This window comes from Muscardinus avellanarius, assembly GCF_963383645.1.
Source record: "Muscardinus avellanarius genome assembly, chromosome: 13".
NCBI lineage: Eukaryota > Metazoa > Chordata > Mammalia > Rodentia > Gliridae > Muscardinus > Muscardinus avellanarius.
This window is the reverse complement of record NC_137799.1, coordinates 11,695,875-11,717,717: the sequence shown is the minus strand read 5'-3', so window position 1 is coordinate 11,717,717 and position 21,843 is coordinate 11,695,875. Positions and strand designations below refer to the sequence as shown.

The 21,843-nt window shown below is 44.6% G+C and overlaps 1 protein-coding gene across 1 annotated transcript in view; it reads right to left on the bottom strand.

The window, feature by feature from the left end:
- Positions 1-21,843, bottom strand: part of PSMB7 (proteasome 20S subunit beta 7) — a 62,120-nt gene that overhangs the window by 22,608 nt on the left and 17,669 nt on the right. The window contains exon 6 of the mRNA XM_080709550.1: positions 7,821-7,879. Within this exon, the coding sequence (XP_080565676.1) occupies positions 7,821-7,879 (59 nt within the window). The remainder of the gene's footprint in view (positions 1-7,820; positions 7,880-21,843) is intronic.

The window sequence follows — 21,843 nt, the reverse complement described above, 5'->3', positions numbered from 1 at the left end:
GCTGTGAGTGCAGTGGAGACAGACTAGCACCCAATCCTCCAGCGCCTAAGCACCATGCCCCTTCCCATCTGACATATACTCAACTCATGCTCTCTGTTTACCTCTGGGACCATCCCATGTGCCAAACGAAACAGACTTTTTAAAATCAAAATAATGCAGATCGCTCACACTACCGTCCATCTGCAAAGCAAATGAATCTGCAACTTCAGTGTCTTTCTGTTACTGGGCTTAAAAAACAAACACACAGTTCCTTCTAAGATTTGCTGTCAGAACAACAAATTGGTAGCAAGACTTTCATTATTTAAAGTGGGTCTACAGCCGCCTACAATGACAGATTAATTCTGCTTCCTCGATCGCTCGGTTTTGGCATCATGTTTGAGGGGTAACCACGAGCCTTTAGGGCGAGAGCCACTCACATCTTTAGGATCTGCAAGGGCTTCTCTAGAGGCCAGCACTGGCCAAGTGATGAAACAAGACTCCATAAATCAGACGGCTGAAGTGGCACTTGTAGACGTCACCATCCATCTTTGCAGCGTCTCTGTGAAGGGTGGAGGGTAAGAGCTCATCCACGGTACTGCAACCACAGAAAGGACCATCGCAGTTGGCACTGACTAAGCATGTGCTACTTAAAACTGAAGACACACTAAGACTGGGGAAAAAAGATCCTGCTGGTGTTAGCATGCCTCAGGCAGTGGAGAAGCTTCAGCAAGTCATCTTCAAAAGGCAGAGAGCCAGAGCTCTAGAAACCTGCAAAAATTGGCTAAGCCTGCAGTCTTCATTTCTTTAAGTTGAGCATCTTCAAAGTCTAGAATTCTAACTGTAGGGCACAGCAGCTGCCACTGCAGATCTGATCCTCTCAGCTTTTGGCAGCTCTCAACTTGAGATTCTAGCAAAAGAATTTTTCAAGTTGCTATTATTGCCTGTCATGGATTTATAAATATTGTGCACTATCTGCTGTGGCATGGCTCTCAAGGGACGCCAGAGCATGCCAAATGCATAACAGAATGAAAAACAGTTTCTATTCTTCAAATAAATGCTAATTTTTTAACTGTGCTCACATGATGTGTTTGGTGACCAACTTCAATAGTACAGAATATGTATCAGAGAGGGGGAAAAAAGCTGATTGTCTTTTCCAGCAGCATTCAGCTGCTACTTTCATTAAGCTTGTTTAATTAGATTCCAGATGCTAATTTGCAAGTCGATACCAGAGGGTGCAGGACAGTTTGCCTTTGAATCATCTCCCTGTGATGTGAGGGTCCTGCCGCACACCACCACCCTTCGGCGGCCCTCGCACGATATTCTGACAATTAGTGCAAAGAGGGGACAGTATTGATCTTGACAGACTAAATATTAATCTTCTACCCATTTTAATGAATTGTAGTCTTAGAGTTTAAATTTCTCACTGGGCCAGATGGAAATATTCCTTCTTACAAAGAAATGGAATGGAAGGAAAAAGAACCTATGTTATCTGATTCATTTCTTTAATTCCCTCCCAACCCTAAAATAAAATCTGTATTTAAAATTTTTTCAAGATATAAACCACCAGTAAAGTAATGTATTTCCAGAGAATACTGTCAAATTCCTTATACTTAACCAGAAAACAGGATGAAAAGGCCAAAGTGTGGCTAGCACTTGTATTTCCAGCCAAACTCACTGTGGTCCAGTACTGGGTACCCAATTCTTTCTTTCTTTCTTTTTTTTTTTTCTTTTTTTGTGGTACTGGGGTTCCTGGAAGCCCTTCTACCTCTGGGCTACACTCCCAGACCTATTTTTTACATTTTCATTTTGGAAACAGGGTCTCCTAAACCAGCGTGCGCAGCTGGCTTCGAACCTGCGCCATCCTCCTGTCTCTGCCTCCCAAGCGCGGGGATTACAAGCGTGCGCCACCACGCCCGGCCGGGTACCCAATTCTTATATCATCCTTAACAACAGAGGGGAAAAATCTGAGGGAATGGCTCCACGCAATTCACTGTTTCCAAAACCTGTCTTGAATAGCTGACCCCCTGTCCTTGGGCCGGCTCATGTATTCCAAACCCACTATTCTAATACACTGGCACAATGTCTGAATGAGCACCCTTACTGATAAAAACAAAGTGAGACCTATCACCAATAAGAAATACAACTTTGTCTCTCCATTCCTATCAGAGCTGAGTACGATCAACACTGAAGGTGAAGTTAGCAACAGAGAGGGTTAATCTGAGAACTCCTAGGTGAGGCTGCTTTGACTCCCTTTTCATCCACCCATCAACAAATACTGGCTGAATACCTGCTTGGTACCAGTCACCACCCCAGATGAAGGAAACAGAAACAAATAAGCACAGCAAGGGAAAAACAAGAAAGCAAAGCGGCATTTGGGCCCCGACTAGGTAAGAATTTTTAACGACTTGTGTGTGTGTGGTGCTGGGATGGGACCCAGAGGCATTCTACCTCCGAGCTACACACCCAGCCCGATTTTGAAACAGGGTCTCTTTAAGTTGGAGAGAGCCTCACTAAGTAGCTGAGGCTGGCTGCAAACTGCGATCCTCCTGTCTCAGCCTTCCAAGTACTGGGATTCCAAGCGTGCGCCACCACGCCCAGCTGTGACGACTTTTAAGGTCCCCTAAACACACTGGCCATTGCCAGGGCTTTCCCTTGAGGCAAGTCACTGGCACCTATAACCCAAACCGCAGAGGGCCATTGCAAGCATCTAGGAATCCTGAGTGGGCTGCACTGTCTGCTTTTCTGGCCTGTTCCTTCCCAGTGAGCATTTGCTTCCCCTTCCTCTGTGTACTTAGCGGGGCGTCTGCTTTGCCAATACTGTTCACTGTTTCGAGAAGGGCACTAGTGATCTTCCTCTGTTATTTAAATATATGCTCAGCACTCTCTAGATGGGAAATTCCCTCTATTTCCCAGCAAAACCCTTTACTTTAGCTCAGGGTTATTCTTCTCAACTCAACAAGCACAAACAATCACCAGGAGCTAAAGAGCAGAGAGGGCTCCACAGCTCTGCCCTCAAGAAGCTCCCACTCTCTTTGGCACCCTGAAAAGAGCCATTAAACAATGGGACGGGTGTGTCCCACAGGGCACGGGGCGCATATAAATGAGAAAGCCAGGCGGCGGCCCAGGGAGTCAACAGCAACACACTGTCCAGACAAGGATGGCGAGCTGAGGTTGCTGCACAGGATGGTGACACAGGAACTCAGTCCAGTCTCCATGCACAGCACGCACACACTTTCACGCATCTCGGAGAAAACTATAACCACCCTATCACACTCGGGATTCCAGGTAAAAATTATACTTAAAAATAATTTTAAATTAAGAAGGAAAACTGAAATAGGATAGGAAAAGCAGACAGGGACTGACTAGAAACGGGCACCTGGAGGTAAAGGCCCTGTGTTTTGATTTTTTGTTTTTGTGTGTGTGGTACTGGGGATTGAACTAAGGGGCATTCTACCTCCAAGCTACACCCCCAGTCGTATTTTTTATTCTTTATTTTGAAATAAAGTTTCACTAAGTTGCAGAGGGCCTAAATAGCTGAGGCTGGCTGCAAACTGCGATCCTCCTGTCTCGGCCTCTCAAGAACTGGGATTACAAGCGTGCGTCACCACACCTGGCCATGTTTTGATCTGAATGGCAAGTAGTTGTGATTACAACTGCCAAAACCCATGGGCAGTATACTGAGGACCTGTGTATCTGAGATACATAAACTACACTGCATTTGTAAAAAAGAGAGTTAAAGAAAATTCTCACACAAAATCAAAAGTACAGGCGGCACCTGGACATGGCAGGAAGAAAGTGCAGTGTATAAATGACAAGTTAAGAGACAATGCTAGATTAGCTGCGCCCAGTGGACTTCCTAGTAGCCCATCTTAAGTGAAATTAGCTTTATTAATGTTCTTATTTAAACAATATACCAAAAATAGTACCATTCCAAGATGTGGTCAATACAAGCGTGTGTGTGGAGTGCGCGCACACAATGTTGAGAATCAAACGTTGAGGGCCTCACTCGCGCTAGGAAAAGGTCCCTGCCACTGAGCCACGCTCCACCCTCCCCAGCTCAGTATAACAATTACCAATGAGATACTAAAGATTTTTTCAACTAAATCTCGTGTATATTTTCTACCTACAGCCCTTCTCAATTGACTAGCCACATTTCAAGCACTTGAGATCCACATGTGGACAGTGGCTAGCGTATCGGACAGCGTGGCTCCAGGCCAAGAGGAATCGATCAGGAAGGACGGCAGGACCGTCATTCCATACCGTCCACAGACTCTCTCATTCCATAAATAAACTAGTCCAGCACCATCTAAGGTACAGGTATGCAGATTAAAAAAGAAAAACAAGTGTGCATGTATGCCTCTAACATCTTGTACTCCATTAAGATGTACGACTACAATGCACCAATAAAAAAATTTTTTAAAAGAAAGAAAAGAAAGACGTTTGGCTTCTCTAATTTATTATTTAGCAATACAGCCTAGAGTTAGTTTCTTGAGTCTAGCCCTAAAAATTCCTGTTTGACAAACAATTTATAATTATAATATCCTAAAAATGGCCCCTGGAAATGCATTTCTCTGAGTATGTGCAGAGCTGCTGCCGTAGCAAACCAAGAGGGATAGGAGAGGCAGCAGCGCGCTCTCCTGGGCTTCTGAGACATATCCAGCCCGTTCCCAACTGAAAGGGACTTAGAAGGCTGTGCTGCCTCACTCAGACAAGAAGGAAAAGTTACGGGGAACTTCTTGCCACCCAAAGAAGGAAAATACAAAATTCAGAAATTTGAAACCAGCACGTCTTGTTTCCTTGAGATTGAAGCAAACGCAGAGCCAGATATGACAGCGCAGCGTTCACAACACAGGCAGAAGTCGCCGGCAGTGCCCTCCCACCTTGGCTAGGCAGCCTCAGCCTCCACCCCGGCCTCCCTTCACTCTCCAAGAGAAGCGGTGCCGCGCCTGCCCGGACTGGCGTGGCCTTCACATTTTTTTTTATTATCTACGAACATGAATTTAGATTGCTGAAGTGTTCTCTCCTGACAGTTATTACGTTTTCCTTTGCCTTTTAAACTTCCACTTGAGAAACCGACGGCAATCTCCAACTTTCACAGATCCTCGGTGTCTGTCAAATTTCAAATTTATATAATCAAGCTGAAATGAAAATTGATTTGGCTTGTTTCAAGGTCTCACAGGTAATGCAGAACACTAGCACTCTGAGTTACAGATATAATCTAACTAAGAAACACAGCCTTCCGACTAGTAGCATCAGAAGTTTTGCTAAAGAGTTGCTGGTGTGATCTCTCCCCCCAAATCACATCAATATTAAAATCATGGAATTTGAGCCATTTAGAATTCAAATTCTAGTATAAAATTACTTTATAGCAGTGTTAAATCACTTTTAATATATCTCATACTTCCAACTTTCTGGGCAATTCTCATTTTCCTTTAACATATGAAAGTCCCAATCAATTGGAAATAGACAAAACGTTCAAGAAAATTTAAAAAGATTAATGTGGCTCAAACCTTCTTTCCTCTAGTTAGAAGACTAGGGAACTTTTTTTCTTTTTAAGTGACCTAATATATATTATTTTTTTCTCTTTGTGTATTTAAGAACCCCAAACAGAAAATAATGCTGATGTGGGAATAAATTTTAACACTGAGAAATGAGAAGAGAATAGAGAATCCTAATTTCATTTATAATTTTATTCTTGGCCCTCTTTACTATTCCTTAATTGGGGCCAGACACTATGGTTTTCAGTAGAAACACCTACCTAAGTTCTCTGTTTTCACTCCTGCAGATGTCTGAGAGCTGGCTGGCACCGAGAGCCAGAGCCAGGAGCCTGGCTTATGTTGTCCTCATATACCAAAGGCACAGCGGTTTCTGGCCAGGCAGCCTCTACTACCTGTGTTGTCTGGCTTTCACAGCACCTGACCCAAACTAAGGTGTAGTGACAGCTATAGAACTCCACTAACAATAAGTTGGTAGAACAACAAAATACTTTTCATGTGACCTTCTCCAAAGACAATTAGCATGAAAGGGTTGTCAAAAGTAATTTCAGCAAATTCTTTGATTCCTAAACAAAATACTGCATAGTTGGGAATGACAAAAACCTTCACACTAGCCGGGCGTGGTGGCACATGCTTGTAATCCCCGCGCTTGGGAGGCAGAGCCAGGAGGATCGCACAGGTTCGAAGCCAGCCTCGCTGGCTTATGAGACCCTGTTTTCAAATAAAAATATTAAAAGGTCTGGGAGTATAGCCCAGAGGTAGAAGGGCTTCCAGGAACCCCAGTACCACCAAAACAAAACAACCTTCACACTAAAAAATGGGGTAAACCACTTATAAACTTCCTACTTATCACTGAAAAAAAGTTGATGCTCCCTACCAGAAAAAAAAACCCTCAAAACACCACAAGCAGCCAGGCGAGGTGGTGCACACTTGTAATCCCAGCATTTAGGAGGCTGAGAGCGGAGGATCGCAGTTTACGGACAGCCTCAGAGTTTCCAACTTACCTGTATGCACTGTATTCTTGTTTAAGGACAAATTCAGTTCAACCCCATCTACAGAGGAGAAAACTAATGCTTACAATCATACTCTTCTGACTCCTGATCCAGTTCTTTTTGAAGGACACAATAATCTGACAACTTTCTGGATTAACTTTTTGGGAGACTAAGACAGATGGATCACAATTCAGAGACAGCCTCAGCGACTTAGTGAGGCACTTTGCAACTCAGTGAGACCTTGTTTCAAAATAAAGAATAAAAAATAGGGCTGGGGGTGTCACTTGGAGGTAGAGTGCCCCTTGGTTCCATCCCCAGAACTGGGGGAGGGGGGAACAAGCTGGGCGTCGTGGCGCACACTTATAATCCCAGCATTTGGGAGGCTGAGACAGGAGGACTGTGGCTCACAGACAGCCTCAGCTACTTAGTGAGGCCCTCTGTAACTCAGTGAGACCCGGGTTCAAAATAAAGAATAAAAATTAAAAAAAAAAAATAGGTCTGGGGGTGCAGCGCAAAGGTAGAATGCCTCTGGGTTCCACCCCCAGTACCACAAAAAATAAATAAATAAATAAATAAATAAATAAATAAATAAATAAAAAATAAAACACAAGCAGATGGCGAAGGCTGCCTTCAGGACCTGTGTCGACATGCTGGGTGGCAAGGAGGATGCACCGTGGAAGAATAACATGGCACTGCGAGCATCCAAGCATAGTGAATGCACCTTCAAAAATGGATTTGTTAGTGGAAAGGTTTAACTGGGGAGGGCTCAAGAGGAGGCACCTCCATCATTAAAGCAGACTGGTGTCCGCAAGGTACCTCCTCCCCCACGACCGAAGAAAATGCAGTGAAAGACCTTCCTATAAATATAATTCAGACACTAGACCCATCATACCGACTCCACACACACGCGATCTTGTACCCTTCTTCTGCCAGTTACTGAATAACTCACAGGGAATGTTTAAACTGCCCCCATTTTCAGGCCAGGTCTGTACGACACGCAAAGCAACTCACTAAGTGCAGTTGCTCTTAGTGAGAAGAGGAAAATCTTATCGTGACACTGAAATCTTAGTACACAAGAAAACATCCCAAACTGCAGCAGCATTTATAGCCGAAGAGTCCTAAATAGCCCAAAGCCCAGGGCACACTGCTCAACGTGTGGCTCCTCGAGCCGAGGGAGGGCACAACACGAAAGGCCGCTGTCCTGGGAGCCAGAGTCCCCGAACACGCACCCCGGGGCCCAGGACACTGCGCCAACAGGCCGGGCGAGCTGCGGCGAAATCGGCAATCAATCGGTAAGTGCTCGACACACAGCCCAAAAATACCTGAAAGAACAAAACTACAAGGACTGACATACCTCCATGTCTGGCCTAAACTTATCTTCAAACACAGCCATTGCTGCCAAGGAGCCAGAACCTGTAAGAAAAAGATGCCTTTTTAGTATATTTTGCCAACTCTCAGCTTCTCTTTCTCAATCTTACCTCAGGACAATGAAAAGGGCAAAACACGCCTGGTGCCACATTCAGGTGCAGGGTGAATCCTAATCCCACAGGGCCACATCAACAGGGCAAGAAACATGCTCTTCTAGAAGCCCGAGTTCTTACCACCCGCCCATCAAGTCAACCTGCAACTGGCCCTACCTCTACTACTGACGGGTTTAATTGCAAATTAGTCACAATAAAATGCTGAAGTATCAAAATGAAGTGATGGAGAATTTGTACTTTTTTCAGAAAGTGCGTGCCACATAATTTCCTATGCGCGGTGCCAGGCTCATGCTCCAGTTGGGCCTTGCTGGGCTGCTGCAAGCAGGCTAAACACCAAGGCGGTTAGAAAGAATACATTGTTTTAATGAGCAGGCCCTGGTAGAGTCACCTTGACATGCAGGGAAGAACGAGCCACCAGCAATGGTAATAGGACTGTGAGCTGCAGCTACCAGGTTATTCCAGCTACAACTGTAAAACACTTTATTATGTGGCATTTATTTGGCGCTATTATTTTTAGTTTGTACTTTGAAGTGTAACAGCTGAGTAGACAAAATGACAGACAAAGAAACAAAAATTTATTATTACAATAGCAAATGGTGGAAAGGTTATGCTGCATAGATATTAACAGATAGCAAATTTATCCCCACCAAAATAGGAGGTGAAGACACTGCAAATAAGTACGGGCTCTCTTAGAATGAATGCAGAAGGCGGCTTGGCACTATTTGAAAATTTATACTTGCTTTGTTCAGATACCAGAGACTCTTTAGAAAACCATCATCTTGTCTGCATAGGGTCCTGGCAATATTTCAGGATACTCTACTTTTGGTGAGAGGAGAGAGTTGCCCACAATTTTTTACTCCAATTAGAAGATTTTTTTGGCATTTATTACTTTTTAACTTGTTTTGCATAACACTATCTATTTAGCTGGGTCACAGAGAAAACCATATTTTCTATTTAAAATGATTTGTGTACATCGCTTGACCACCTCAATGGTTTAGCAAAGGAAAAAGGCAGCGATTAAACAGTTTCAAATGAGGTGTCCTGCTGATTTTATCAAGTCTGCTGAATGTATAATGAAAAAGGAGAAGCTGACAGCAACACTGCATTGAGAAAATACAGACTACCTTATCTGAACCATTTAAGGAGGTCCAATTATAGATCAAATTTAAAGGGTAGAAACAGCAGATTTACAGACACAAATCAATGAACATGGTAATCCCGATGAATATGACAGATACCCCTGTTACAGAATATTGCTGCGGTTGAGGATCATTACCTTCACAGCACTGGAGCCATCACGTCTAAAGCAGTGGGAAGCGCCAAGTGCGCACCAGCATCACAAGCAATGACTATTCATTTAGACTTTGGGAGGGAAAGGCAACCATTTTCCCCCTCTCAAAATAAAATAAAAAAAAACTAAAATGGTAACTTAAAGGGTATATATTAAAAGCCCTTTTGAAAATAGATTAAACATATAAAACCAGTGCACCCAGAAAAGCCAGCATATATACAAGAAATTCACTAAACCAAACTATAAATGTCAAAGTAAATATTTCCTCAAAGAGACAAGAAAGTAGGGTCACATTTCACCAATGAGAAAAACCGGGGCCGCCTAAGATCCAGGGGTGAGGAGGAAAGAGTAACCTAAATTTCGGGGGGGGGGTGTTTGGTACTGGGGATTAAGCCCAGGGGCATTCCACCTCTGAGCTACACCTCCAGTACTTTTTATGTTTAGTTTTGAAACGAGGTCTTGATAGGGTGCTCAAAGTCTTGCTAAGTAGCTGAGGCTGGCCTCAAACCTCCGATTCTCCTGTCCGTCTCCCAAGTGCTGGGATTAAAGGCATGTGCCACCACACACAGCTCTAAATTTCGAATTTAAGGCACAGCTGAGAAGCAGTCTTCTCAAACTCACTAGTTTAAAAAACAAAAGGCTGGTTTTATGTGGAAAACAAAGGACAGCTGTCGGGAATATGCAAGAAAGTTGCAAATGAGGAAATCTCAAGGAAAAAAAATTTTAGATACAAAATACTCCTGTGCAGCCACCACCAGCAGGCCTGCCTTTCCCAACACAAACCCTTTCTATCTCTGGGAAGAGCCCAAGGGCAAAGGGTAAAGGAGTCAGAGCCCCCAGATCAATATTTAAAAATCACAGCAGAAAGTCAAGAAGACCTAGGAGCTAACAACTCTGTGAAGAACTGTAATGAATTACTGTTCAAGAGAAAACCACACTTATCTTAAAGGCATTTCCCTCACAATTTGCTGGCTGTTTTTCCTTCTGCATCATCTTTTCTTCAGTAGTTTCACAAAAATACTTTCACTCTAGCAGGGCGTGGTGGTGCACCCTTGTAATCCCAACATTTGGGAGGCTAAGACAGGAGGTTCGTGGTTCGCAGACAGCCTCAACTACTAGAGGCCCTTTGCAACTCAGTGAGACTGTTTCAAAATAAAGAATAAAAAATACGGCTGGGGTGTAGCCCAGAGGTAGAATGGCCCTGCGTTCCATCCCCGGTACCAAAAAACAAAAACAAAAAACAAAAAAACACTTTCACTCTACTCTTTTATCTAGGCACATATATTTTCTTTGGCTCAGCTTCATTCACTATCTTAAGAAATGAAAAAATATTTCTCCCAATAGAGCAATTCTTCCTTTATCAAAAATGCTTTTCCTTGCTTAGAAACAACACTGCAGATAAGACTTCTGCTAGAGAAATGTTACCAGGGACAGTTCTGCAGGGCGGGAGCACACAAGGACTCGGGGTGCTTGCTACACTGTATTCCTGGCTTCCCTGTTTACACCTTGACCACAACACACAGTGTGGAGAATTTTTCAGGAAAGCAAGAGCTACCTAAAATGCCTGACTCTGCCTCCCCTGAAATCAGAGATATGTGGGCCCCAAAATAAACCTGAAAAAAGGGATAGTCACCATTCCAGATGACTGCTAAGCACTTGCTGATTAGCTGTGGCTCCCAGCTTGTAAGAACGGAGGACTTTGGCGCCCCCTTTTCTGAAGTACACGGAAGTGCTGGGGATGGAGCACAAGTGGACTTGGCCAAGAGTTTTCTGGGTAACACTGAGCATGTCTGCTCCACAGCAAACAGGGGTGCGGATTCACATGTGACCGCAGATGCTCAAAGCAGTGAAAACGAGATGAGAACCCTCACGTCATTTCAAGGCAATGCAGTGAGGACGCAGGGGAAAGAACAGGCTATTGTGTTTTTTTTAAAAAAATGTAAAAACAGACTAGTATTCTTTAATCATTTTATTCACATTTCCTAGATATTGGTCCAAAACTCAGAACTATATACAATCAATCATCGGCCACATGCCATGCTGGTAATGCCACAAGTGACCTACAAAACATTCAAGTATTGCTTCTTATAACCATTCATATCTCAGCACCAAGCTACCTTACTGGCTGTCTTCTTCATACACAAAATTCAGGCGAAACTGTGTGTGTGTGTGTGTGTGTGTGTGTGTGTGTGTGTGTGTGTGTGTGTGTGTGTGTGTGTTGCTGGGGATGAAAGCCGGGCATTCTACCTCTGAGCTACACCTCAGCCCTTTTTAGTTTTTATTTTGAAACAGGGTCTTGCTAAGTTACTGTGCAGGCCTTGAACCTGCAATCTCTCTGTCTCAACCTCCCAAGAACTGGATTACAAGGTGCCATACCATACCACTCCAAGTCAATCTCTTTTGAAAGATCCTTTACCCGGATCTTCTATTCCAAAACTGAGGACACCTTACAGTCATCCTCGTGGCACCCCGCTGAAGTGATAACCGTCCTGTCTTGGATTACAGAACTAACGAGCCTATGGAGGACTCCTGTCTCTGCTGTGTTCCTGAGTCACTCTCACACAGAAAGTCCTCAATGGTCGGATGTGCGCTTGTAATCCCAGCATTTGGGAGGCTGAGGCTGGAGGGTCGCAGTTCGCGGACATAGTGAGGCCCTTCGCAACTCAGTGAGACCGTTTCAAAAAAAAAAAAAAAAAAAAAGACTGGTCTGGGGGTGTAGCTCAGAGGTAGAATGCCCCTGGGTTCCATCCCTAGTACTGCAAAAAAAGAAAGAAGGAAAGAAAGACCATTCGTCCATCCGTCCTGTGTGCAGCAATACAGTTGAGAGAGGCCACACAGGACCTTCCATGACCAGTTCTTGCTTTCCTCAGCCCTCCTCTCCCCGGGGCACGCACACACACTTGGCGCTCCACCAGTGCCGCGATGATGCGGCTTGCCATTCCGAGCCTCACCTCTGCCCCGTGGCAGTCCAGAGAACTCCTAGTCACCCTTCAAGCCCAAGATCAGCCATCACTTCTCCCAGAGGCCAACCTGGGTCACCACCCACCCGGCAAGTGTTCATCACTGGGCCTGCGCCTTCCTCCCCACACCTGGCTGGCTGGCAGCAGAGAGCACGAGCCCATACATGCTGACTTAAGCTGCAGTGAATTGTGGGTACAACTGTCCAAATGGAGGAGCCAGGGAAGCCGGCAGTAAATGCAAAACTTACCATACTAAGCTGAATAAAAAGGCAAACTCCTATCTAAGGCAAGTTTTTTTTTTTCCCCAAAAAAAGAAATAAAAAAGGCTTTAGAGCCACAATGTCATGTCCTTTTTAGGAACGAGGTGCCCCGCTTAGATTTCAGCATGTACCAGCCAAGCTGCCAGCCTTGCCAGGAATTTCCATGGCTGCTCCCTAGCAACCTCCACAAGTCTGCCTCTTTCAGCCCACCCACAGTTACCAAGTGGCCCGTGTCGCTTCCAGAACAAAGCTCTTTAAAACAGAAAAACCAGGTGCAAGTCAGGAACCAACACAGAGAGTGCTACACACAAGAAACTGCGGTGGCTGCCTAGTCACCCGCTGCCTTAACTCTGCACCCACCGTCTCCCTAGGCTCACCCGTCCACCTGCCCATCCTGCTCAACCCCCCCCCCCACCCCCAGAAGTCAGGCTGTGGGCAGACAAGCACAGGAAGAGTACACGACTCAGCCGGCAGCAGAGGGCCAGAAGCCAAGCTCTGCATGCCACCGATCCCCGCAGCCATCGGATGGACACTGCCCAGCTCCACCTGCCCCAGCCGGGTGCTCATTAAGACTCTTGCTGCACTGACACCCTGCCGAGTCCTGAAGGGAGAGCAGGGCCTGCTCCATCGTGGCCTGCTGAAGCCGGACCCACCCACGGGCCTCCGAGGTGACACTGGGGGTCGCCCACACCTGCCAACCTCCAGGAAAGGGGGCCAAGCCCCCGTGCCACAAGGGCCACATCTCCAGCCAAGTTTTTAAACATGAAATATCTGTCCTTATAAATCACAGGCTATTGGCTTAAAAAAAAAAGACTTATAAGTAATGTAAAACATAGGAATTTGAATCTCAGAAAAATATGTGCAACTTGCAGAATATTAATAACTGAAAAGAGCACACAGATAAATAATATCCATATTCCAACAGAGAAAAGACAGCCCTTTACAAAAGAAAACACATTTAGAAACACAGTTCATTAGTAACCAAAGAAATAGGAATTGAAATAAAATAACCGTCTAGCATCTTAAATTAGAAGAAATTGAAAAGAATAGTAGCCAGCGCTGACCAAGGCTCGATGAAACAGCACACTCACCCCGGGAGAGGCAAAACCGGAGAACTTCCTGTGAGGCTAAGTTTGGTGGCGTCCAGACTCACCAAACCAGCAACACCACGACCAGGGAGTTCATGTAAACAAGTAAATGGACAGGCACCCAACCTACAGACGAGAGACCACTGTCTGGCAAAAACCGAAAGCCTGGAGATAAATGTGACGGGCTAACAATCAAGAGATAGGGATTACACATATCTGGAAGAACATAAATCAAAATAGATGCTTACTTCTCAGTAGCAGAAGTTTCATTTTGTTTACTTGTATTTTTTAAATTTTTCTTCAAAGAGCATGAATTTTTTAAGGTGTAAACTTGAAGAAAATCCAACACTGTGAAGGGATTAAAAAAATAAAACAACAATATCTAGCTAGCTGTCACATATTTCTGTCTAACAGCAGCAGCAGGCAGTTTATTCCCGAAATGTGTGTACAGGGGCCTAAAGGTCAATCCATGCCTGAGTCATCGGTCCCAAGGTACGACAGCAATCAATCATCAAAAACAAATACACCGTGTCTCTCTTCACCAACGTCCTTAGAAGGGCTTCCTTAGGGTTTCTTGAAGCTAAAACCATCTTAATAATAAAGTCCTTTGAGCACATCAGCGTCAAGCCAGACTCCACTTATCCAGAACTGTTCTCTGCCAAGAACAACTGCAGCAGAAACACATGGTATTGAGATGCTTCAAAGCACAGTCCCACCCAGCAGTTCCGCTGGCTCTTCAGACCGGGCAGGCAGCAGCCTCCCTGCTTTACAACAGGAGAGGCTGAAGCTCAGGTGAGAGCGCATCCAGGTTGCGTGGCCATGATCAGCAAAGCTGTGGTTTCGAAACCAGATCCTTCTGCTTTAAAGTATGTGATGTTCTTTCCATTCCTCCATGTTGCCTCTTAAATAGCAAAGCCAAATGCTTGAAGTCAAGATTAGCAAGTAAGCCTGGAAGAAGGAGCTATCTTTTCTTAGCTTCCCACCTCAAAAAAGCACGCTTTCAAGCTCGCTTTCTCTTCAGATTTCAACAGAACAATTACTACACATCTGGACAGTTAATTTGTGTGGCTTTGCGTAGATATTCAAATAAGACTGAAATTTTAGTAAAATGTTTTAAATGACTAAACATATGCCACTCAGGGTCTAGCAATGCCACTCAGTATCTGTTCTAAAAGCATTTATATTAAAATTGCCACAATGAAGAAAATAATAGTGAAATTAATCTGTTTTCTAAACTCTCAGCTTATCTTTAATCTTCTCAGCATCAGTACAGGTGAGAACCCTCTGGCCAGAATGCCTAGGACCAGAAGTACTGGGGATTTGGGAATATTTGCATATATACAATAGATATCTCAGTGATGAGACCCAGGTCCCACACAAAGAAGTTCATCTGTTTCATAGATGTGTCTCACAGTCTGCAGGTTGTGTGGACTATTTCACTGTGCCTGCAGTCTTGCTACAGCCTGTCACAGGAGGCCAAGGTGTGGACGTGTTCACTTGTGCAGTCACCTGGCCCTCAACTTAGATTACGGAGCAGCAGGTGCTCAACCTACTGATCAATAGGGTACTTTTTCTGAAAGAAAGAAAGAAAAAAAAAACCCAACTCTGAACTACATTATGAAAATTTCAAAATCTAAATACTGTTTTTACTTGTTCTACATGTTTAAAAATACTTGAAGTAATATGGCCTGGTTAGTGGAGTTTTTTTTTTTAAATCATTTTTAAGCCTGGCGCTATGGCACATACTTGTAAGCCCAGTACTTGGGAGGCTGAGACAGAAGGATCGTAGGTTCAAGGACAGCCTCAGCAAGTTGTGAGACTCTCATCAACCTAGACACCCATGTTTTAAAATAAGAATAAAAATAGGGGTGTAGCTCACAGGTAGAAAGCCTGTGGGTTCAATCCCTAGTAGGACACACACACACACACACACACACACACACACACCAAGAAAAAACTAGGAAGAAGAAATTTGTTTTTTCTAGTAAGATCTATGCACACAAACCCTGACTGGAAAAAAGAAAAATACTGAGGGTCCACTAGATCCTGGACCCTAACTCGGGTGTTGGAATATTTCCCATTTAACAGACAGGGAAACAAAGGTTCTGCTAGTTTCAAATCATTTGCCCAGGGCAATACGGTTGATAAGAAGAAGCAAAGCCAAGATTTACACCTAGGCCCCAAGGTCCAGAGAGCCATACGAGCCGGGTGGGGCAGCCTCTGAATGCAGGGCTGCACAGGGAGGCACAGCGCTGGCGCTCCCCGCTGTTCTCCGGGGCGCATCTCTCCAATCACCACAAGACTGCCACCTGCATCCGGAGGCAGCATCCCTTCAAGCGCCAGGTGACGCAGGGCCTGCCCCCACAGCCATGCAGCGCCTTCTGGTATCCTTCCCAGACAAAGGGACGGCGACATTGCGCATCTTCCTCAGGGCGGCTGCCGGACTGGATGAGATGGCACAGGCACCGCGGAAAGCCAGGGACAGAGTACAAGTTCAGTAAAGGCTAGTTATTGAAATGACTAAAACAAGCTTCCCTTCCTCCAGCAGTGATTTTACACACTCATTCTCAACAAGTCCCCAGCTGGCAGCTTTAATGGGAACAGAGGTCTTCAAAATTTCTTCTTTCAAAGTCATGAAGTTTCTAGAGGCAGCAGGAAATGGATTCCCAGTGCTTTCCCCCAAATCAATTTAACCAAATCGTCACAGAAAAAAAGCTGCTCCTTCTGTTAAGGAGCGGTCCGCCTTAAGCACCCAAGGACCTGTTTGCCACCGTGGCCTGCCAAGGCGGAAGATGTATGCGGCGATAAAGGAGTCACCCGTGGAACTCTCTCATCCATCAGTGTCAGGGCTCCCTGACAGAGCGCTTACTCACACTCGCTCATTGTTAGGCAACTGGCCCCTCTTCCAGGGGAAAATTTGGTGCTTTCCACAGACCCAGGATGGGGGTCATTTTTCACTCTGCCCCTGCTACAAGGCCTCATCTCCTGGTGCTGGTGCTTGCTCTGGGGGCCAGCAATGCCAGCGTACGAAGAGCTGATTTATGAATATAAAACAAGGCTGGTGCCGAGGGACCATGTGCAGCCACTAGAGAGCAGTGGAACGCCTCTCCCGCTTGCTGAAAGGGAGCCCAGACCCGCAGGTTTAATTGTATGCATGCATTTCATTAGAAGCCTGGCCAAGAGCCGGCGCACGGCAAGCCAAGCAATCAGACAATCTTGCATCGCTTGCTGGAATCCAGATTTGTCCTCTGTCAGCATAAACAGTTTAATTTGATGTTTTCACTCCTGAGTAAGCACTGAGTATTACATTTAAGCCCTCGTGAGGGGAAGAACGCTTCCTTTTCATCAGCAAATGTACTTCAATGTCAGAGTCTACCTTTTATTCCCAATGATTTTTTAAAATTTTATTGCATTTAATAAGCATACAAAAAATTCTTAACTCATTCAACATTCTCCCCTCAAAAACTGATCTCAAAAAATGCAGTTCCTTTTCTAAACGTAACATAATGTAGTCAAAAGAGTTAAATTTTGCTCTAAGTAAATAATTTAAAACACTACCTGAAGGAAACAGGGATTTTTTTTTTTTTTTTTGTATAACTGCAACTGTAACAGCTCATGGACCTGACAGATTATAAACATGTAATCCTAAGAAAAGACTAACAATCAAGGGCATCCAGGCCTAAAATGTGAAAGGTATTATTCTACTAATGCATTTTACTAAAGTGCCACACGATGTAGAGAAAAAGCTGCTCCCTTAAAACAGGTGTCATCTCACCTATGCTTATGAGCTAAAAGAGAATGAAAATCTCCACCAACGTGCCGTCCTCAGTCTCCAATGGGGCAAGAGGCCCACTCAGCACCAGTGCCCTGGCACGGGTGGACCCGCACCTCCCTGCAGCAGGGGCGCAGGGCACCAGGAGGCAGCACTCTCAGGAATTCTTTACTCTGGGCCCACTTTTTGAAATAACTTCCCAAACTGAGATTAGTCTACTTTGGAGGTCTTTTCCAAGTTTTCGAATCCCCCAGGACCCTCAGGAACAAAAAGGCCCATAGATTTTTCACAATTATAAAACACACCTAGTTTTATCATTATTATGATGTAACCTGCCCATACTATAGCTTGTGTGCAAACAAGAAATCCCACTTACTGAAAGGGGGGAGGCGGGTACATATATCTTTCCATTTACTTTATCTGTAGACTAGATGGCATAATTTCCTTTTCAAAGATGGGGAAAAAACTAAGTTCAGAGAGGTGAAGGAGCCTACTCCAAGTAGACGACCTATCAGAAACCAGATGGGTGGTGCCAAAGCGCTCATCCCAGGAACCCAGTGAGAAGTCTTCCAAGGTACCAAGTGACTTTCCACTTAGTTTGACCAATAAGGGAGTAAAAGATTGGCTGCACTAGGTAATGAGAGCATTCAGCAGGGTCAATTCAGAGCCAATTCTGAGACAAGAGCAGGTAAAGAAGAATTAGTTATCCTCACTTCTCTGAAGTGGGCTTTAAAGCAAAGAGCTGCTTGCTCTGAAAAGTGTTCCTTGGCAAGGGCTCTTTTATTTGGTTGTAGATAAGACTAAGGACTGTCTCAAATCAGAAAAGGCTTCATGGTACAATGTCAGAGCAGGCAAAAAGAAGTTAATAGCCTACACGTTAATTTATCAGGATTTTTATTTTGCAGCGTGTGTGTGTGGGGTCAAACCCAGGGCATCACACATACGAAGCAAGAGCTCTACCACTAAGATATACCCTAGCCCCCTTCATAATTTCACTTACAAGAGATGTTTTATTTTTTTAAACACAGAACCAAATACAAAGTCCATTCTAATTAGAATAGATTTTAAAACTGGCCAAGGTTGACTGTCCTGCTTTCCCTGTAACAATACGATGAATTTTAGAAGTAAATCGTTCTCATTTCAAATATTACGGCACCATCTATTGGCTTGGTACCACCTGTGCAGCAACCAGGAAGTAAGGTGCACAATTCAACTTTCATGGGCTTTTGGTTCCCAGTTGTTTTCCTGGCATTCCACAGCAGCATACATTTTAAGATATAAAATCCATGTAGTAGCCAGGCATGGTGGTGCACGCTTATAATCCCAGCATTTGAGAGGCTGAGACAGGAGGATCTTGGTTCACAGACAGCCTCAGCTACTTAGTGAGGCCCTAGGCAATTCAGTGAGACTTTGTTTCAAAGTAAATAATAAAAAATAGGGCTGGGAGTGTAACTGGGAGGTAGAATGCCCCTGGGTTCCATCCCTAGTACCTTAAAAATGTGTGTGTGTGTGTGTGTGTGTGTGTGTATAAAATATCCATGTACTGAACATTTTAAATCTTCTAAAATGCACCTTATTTATGTTCATCAAAACCTATGGAAGCACCAGGGAATTCTTAGTACTTAGGACTACACACAGAGAATGTGCTGGCACTAAATTCATTAAAATAGCACATGCCAAACATTTACTGCATGCTACATGACAGATATTTTTTCACGTGATACCCCAGTACATCCTCATATCTCTCCCACGGGCATTTCCTCTAGCCACAATCTTTTTATTTTAATTTATTTTTTTGGTGGTACTGGGGGGTGGAACCCAGAGGCATCCTACCTCTGGGCTATAAGCCCAATTCTATTTTTTTTTTTTTTTTTGAAACAGGGTCTTGCTAAGTTGCTAAGACTGATTTCAAGCCTGCCATCCTCCTCTCTCAGCCTTCCAAGTACCAGGATTACAGGTGTGCATTACCACACCGGGCTTCTAGCCACCATATTACAGAAGAAATTGAGGCACATAGTCAAGACAGCTAAAATGAATTTTGGATCTATTTATTTATTTTTATTTTTTATTTTTTTTTTTGGTGGTACTGGGGTTCCTGGAAGCCCTTCTACCTCCGGGCTACACTCCCAGACCTATTTTTACATTTTTATTTGGAAACAGGGTCTCCTAAGCCAGCGCGCGCGGCTGGCTTCAAACCTGCACAATCCTCCTGTCTCTGCCTCCCAAGCACGTGGATTACAAGCGTGCGCCACCACACCCGGCTGAATTTTGGATTTAAGATCTGAACTCAGACTGACTCCAAAGACCAGCTCTTTTCACTACTACAATCTCAAAGAGTGATGTCAGGAGCAACACACACGTGTAAAAGTGCACTGTGATTTCTAGAGTGTGTTCACACACAATTTAACACCTCAGTGCCCTAACCTGTGACCTTCACAAGCTACCTTCACCAAAAACCCACCACCCCAACAAAACAACACTAGCTTTGCTTTAGAAACAATGGATCTATCTGGTCATGGTGGTCCATGTATGAAATCCCAGTACTTAGGAGGCTGAGAAAGGAAAATCACAGGTTTGCAGCTAACCTCAGCAACTCAGCAAGGCCTTCAGCAATTTAGACCCTATTTCAAACTAAAAAAATCAAATAGGGCTAGGAGTGTAGCTCAGAGGTAGAATGACCCAGAGTTCAAGCCCTAGTACCACAGAGGAGGGGGGAGGGGGAGGGGGGAGGGAGGGAGAGGGAGGGAGAAAAAATTGGCTCCAAGAGGAAGTGACTGGACTCTGGCGACACAGAGCTGGGACTAAAACCAGGCTTTCCAGGGAAGTGTTCAAATTACACCTCACCTCAGATAGTTACAGAAACGTCCACTGTGAGCAGTCATGGCTACCTGGGTAAAGCTTCTGGCTCAGCTGCTGGCAGCACAGGCACCGTCCAGGAGCCCAGGGAAAACGTGCTCTGGGGCCTCCTGTGCCGCGGTTCACACAACCTCCCTGATGCAGGAATGAGCATTTCCAGCAACACCAGCTCTGAAGTCCATGCACAAGTCACTAAGAAAGCGTTTAGGAAGGCCCACGAGTGAGATACAGCTGCTGCTAAATTCGCACCTGATTTAAGAAGTGAAAAATGAGAAACACTTGCCATCTCAGTGTACTAATTTGATCCAACACAGGATAACTTTCAAAATCAAGTCTTGTGGAGACTTCAAAATGTGTACACACAGGTTGTACTTTAGAGTAAAAATACAGAGAAAAAGACAAGTCTGGACTTGCTATCAGTGTTTTAACTTAATTCTAGGATTTTTCTGGCAAAGCAGTGAGACATCTGGTATGTTTCCTCTTCTGTCCTGCATCTTTTTAAGTGCTCACGGGCCCTGCAAGCTGGGACTTGGTTGGTGCATTCCAGTAATTAGGAAATTGTATATCCAATTTATCCGGAGACAGAATTTTACCTGGATGGCCCTGGCAATGACCCCAAGTCTTCCCTAATGGTGCATACCAATGTTTATTCCTTAAGTTAGTATTCCTAAATTGTCCAAGGGCCTCATTTTCAGGAATGTCATGCTTGAAATTGTATTCATGTTAATTCTCTGTGTGGATAAGCAGGCAAAAATAAAAATTTTATATACCTTGCCAATGCTGCTACAAGGAACACTGCCAAACTAATAGCAAAAGATGGTCCCCAGGCTTCTTCTGACACTACTTCACTTTGCCTAATAAAGAAAAGCTGCCAAGTTCAAAGAATAAGCTAATTAATCTGAGAATTTAAAGAGCCCACATTTTGTCTATTAAAAGAAATGCGACTAAAACCTTCTCCCTTTCTTAATGAAGAAAAGTCCACGAATCTTACCCGGCTTTCAGCAATCACACTAATCGGACACCAGCAGGCTTTTCTAAAATAGAAGTAAGTATATGAAACTTAGGGTTCCACTCTAACCTGTGTACTACGTTGCTGTGTGACCTGGGCAAGAACCCTCTGGGAGCCTCAGTCTCAGGAAGGCAAGGCAGTCACCGCACACAGCTGCAAAGATTACATCAGCCCAGCAGCTCACAACAGCTGCTCGGACTGCCGCTGGACACATGTTGCTTACCGTCTCTGGCCACTGTGGGGTCCGCAAGGCCAGGCCACAGTGGGCCTGCTGCAATTGTCTCCCTGGGAAGCCCTCAGAAGGACAGTCCTCAGGGAGGACCCCCTGGACCCAGCTCAATGCGAACCAGGCTACGCCGGCAGGTTAAAGATGAGCAAGACAGCTGCAAGGGGTCGAAAGGAAGAGGAACTTCAGAGTCACTGGTCGCCAATGCAGGCCATGAGGAGACAAAACCTAGACCCCTTGTTTAGGGGTAGCTTCCAGCTCTTACTCTGTCTAATCGCTTAAACAAAGCTAATTACAAAGTTTTGCTTGCATTTCTCATAATAAAAAAAACGCAGAATTTAACCAAAACATGAGAATTCAGATGAAATCCTCAATTCTCACTTGCGCCAAGCTTCCAGAAGGCCTCACTCCCACCGTGCATATTCATACCCCAC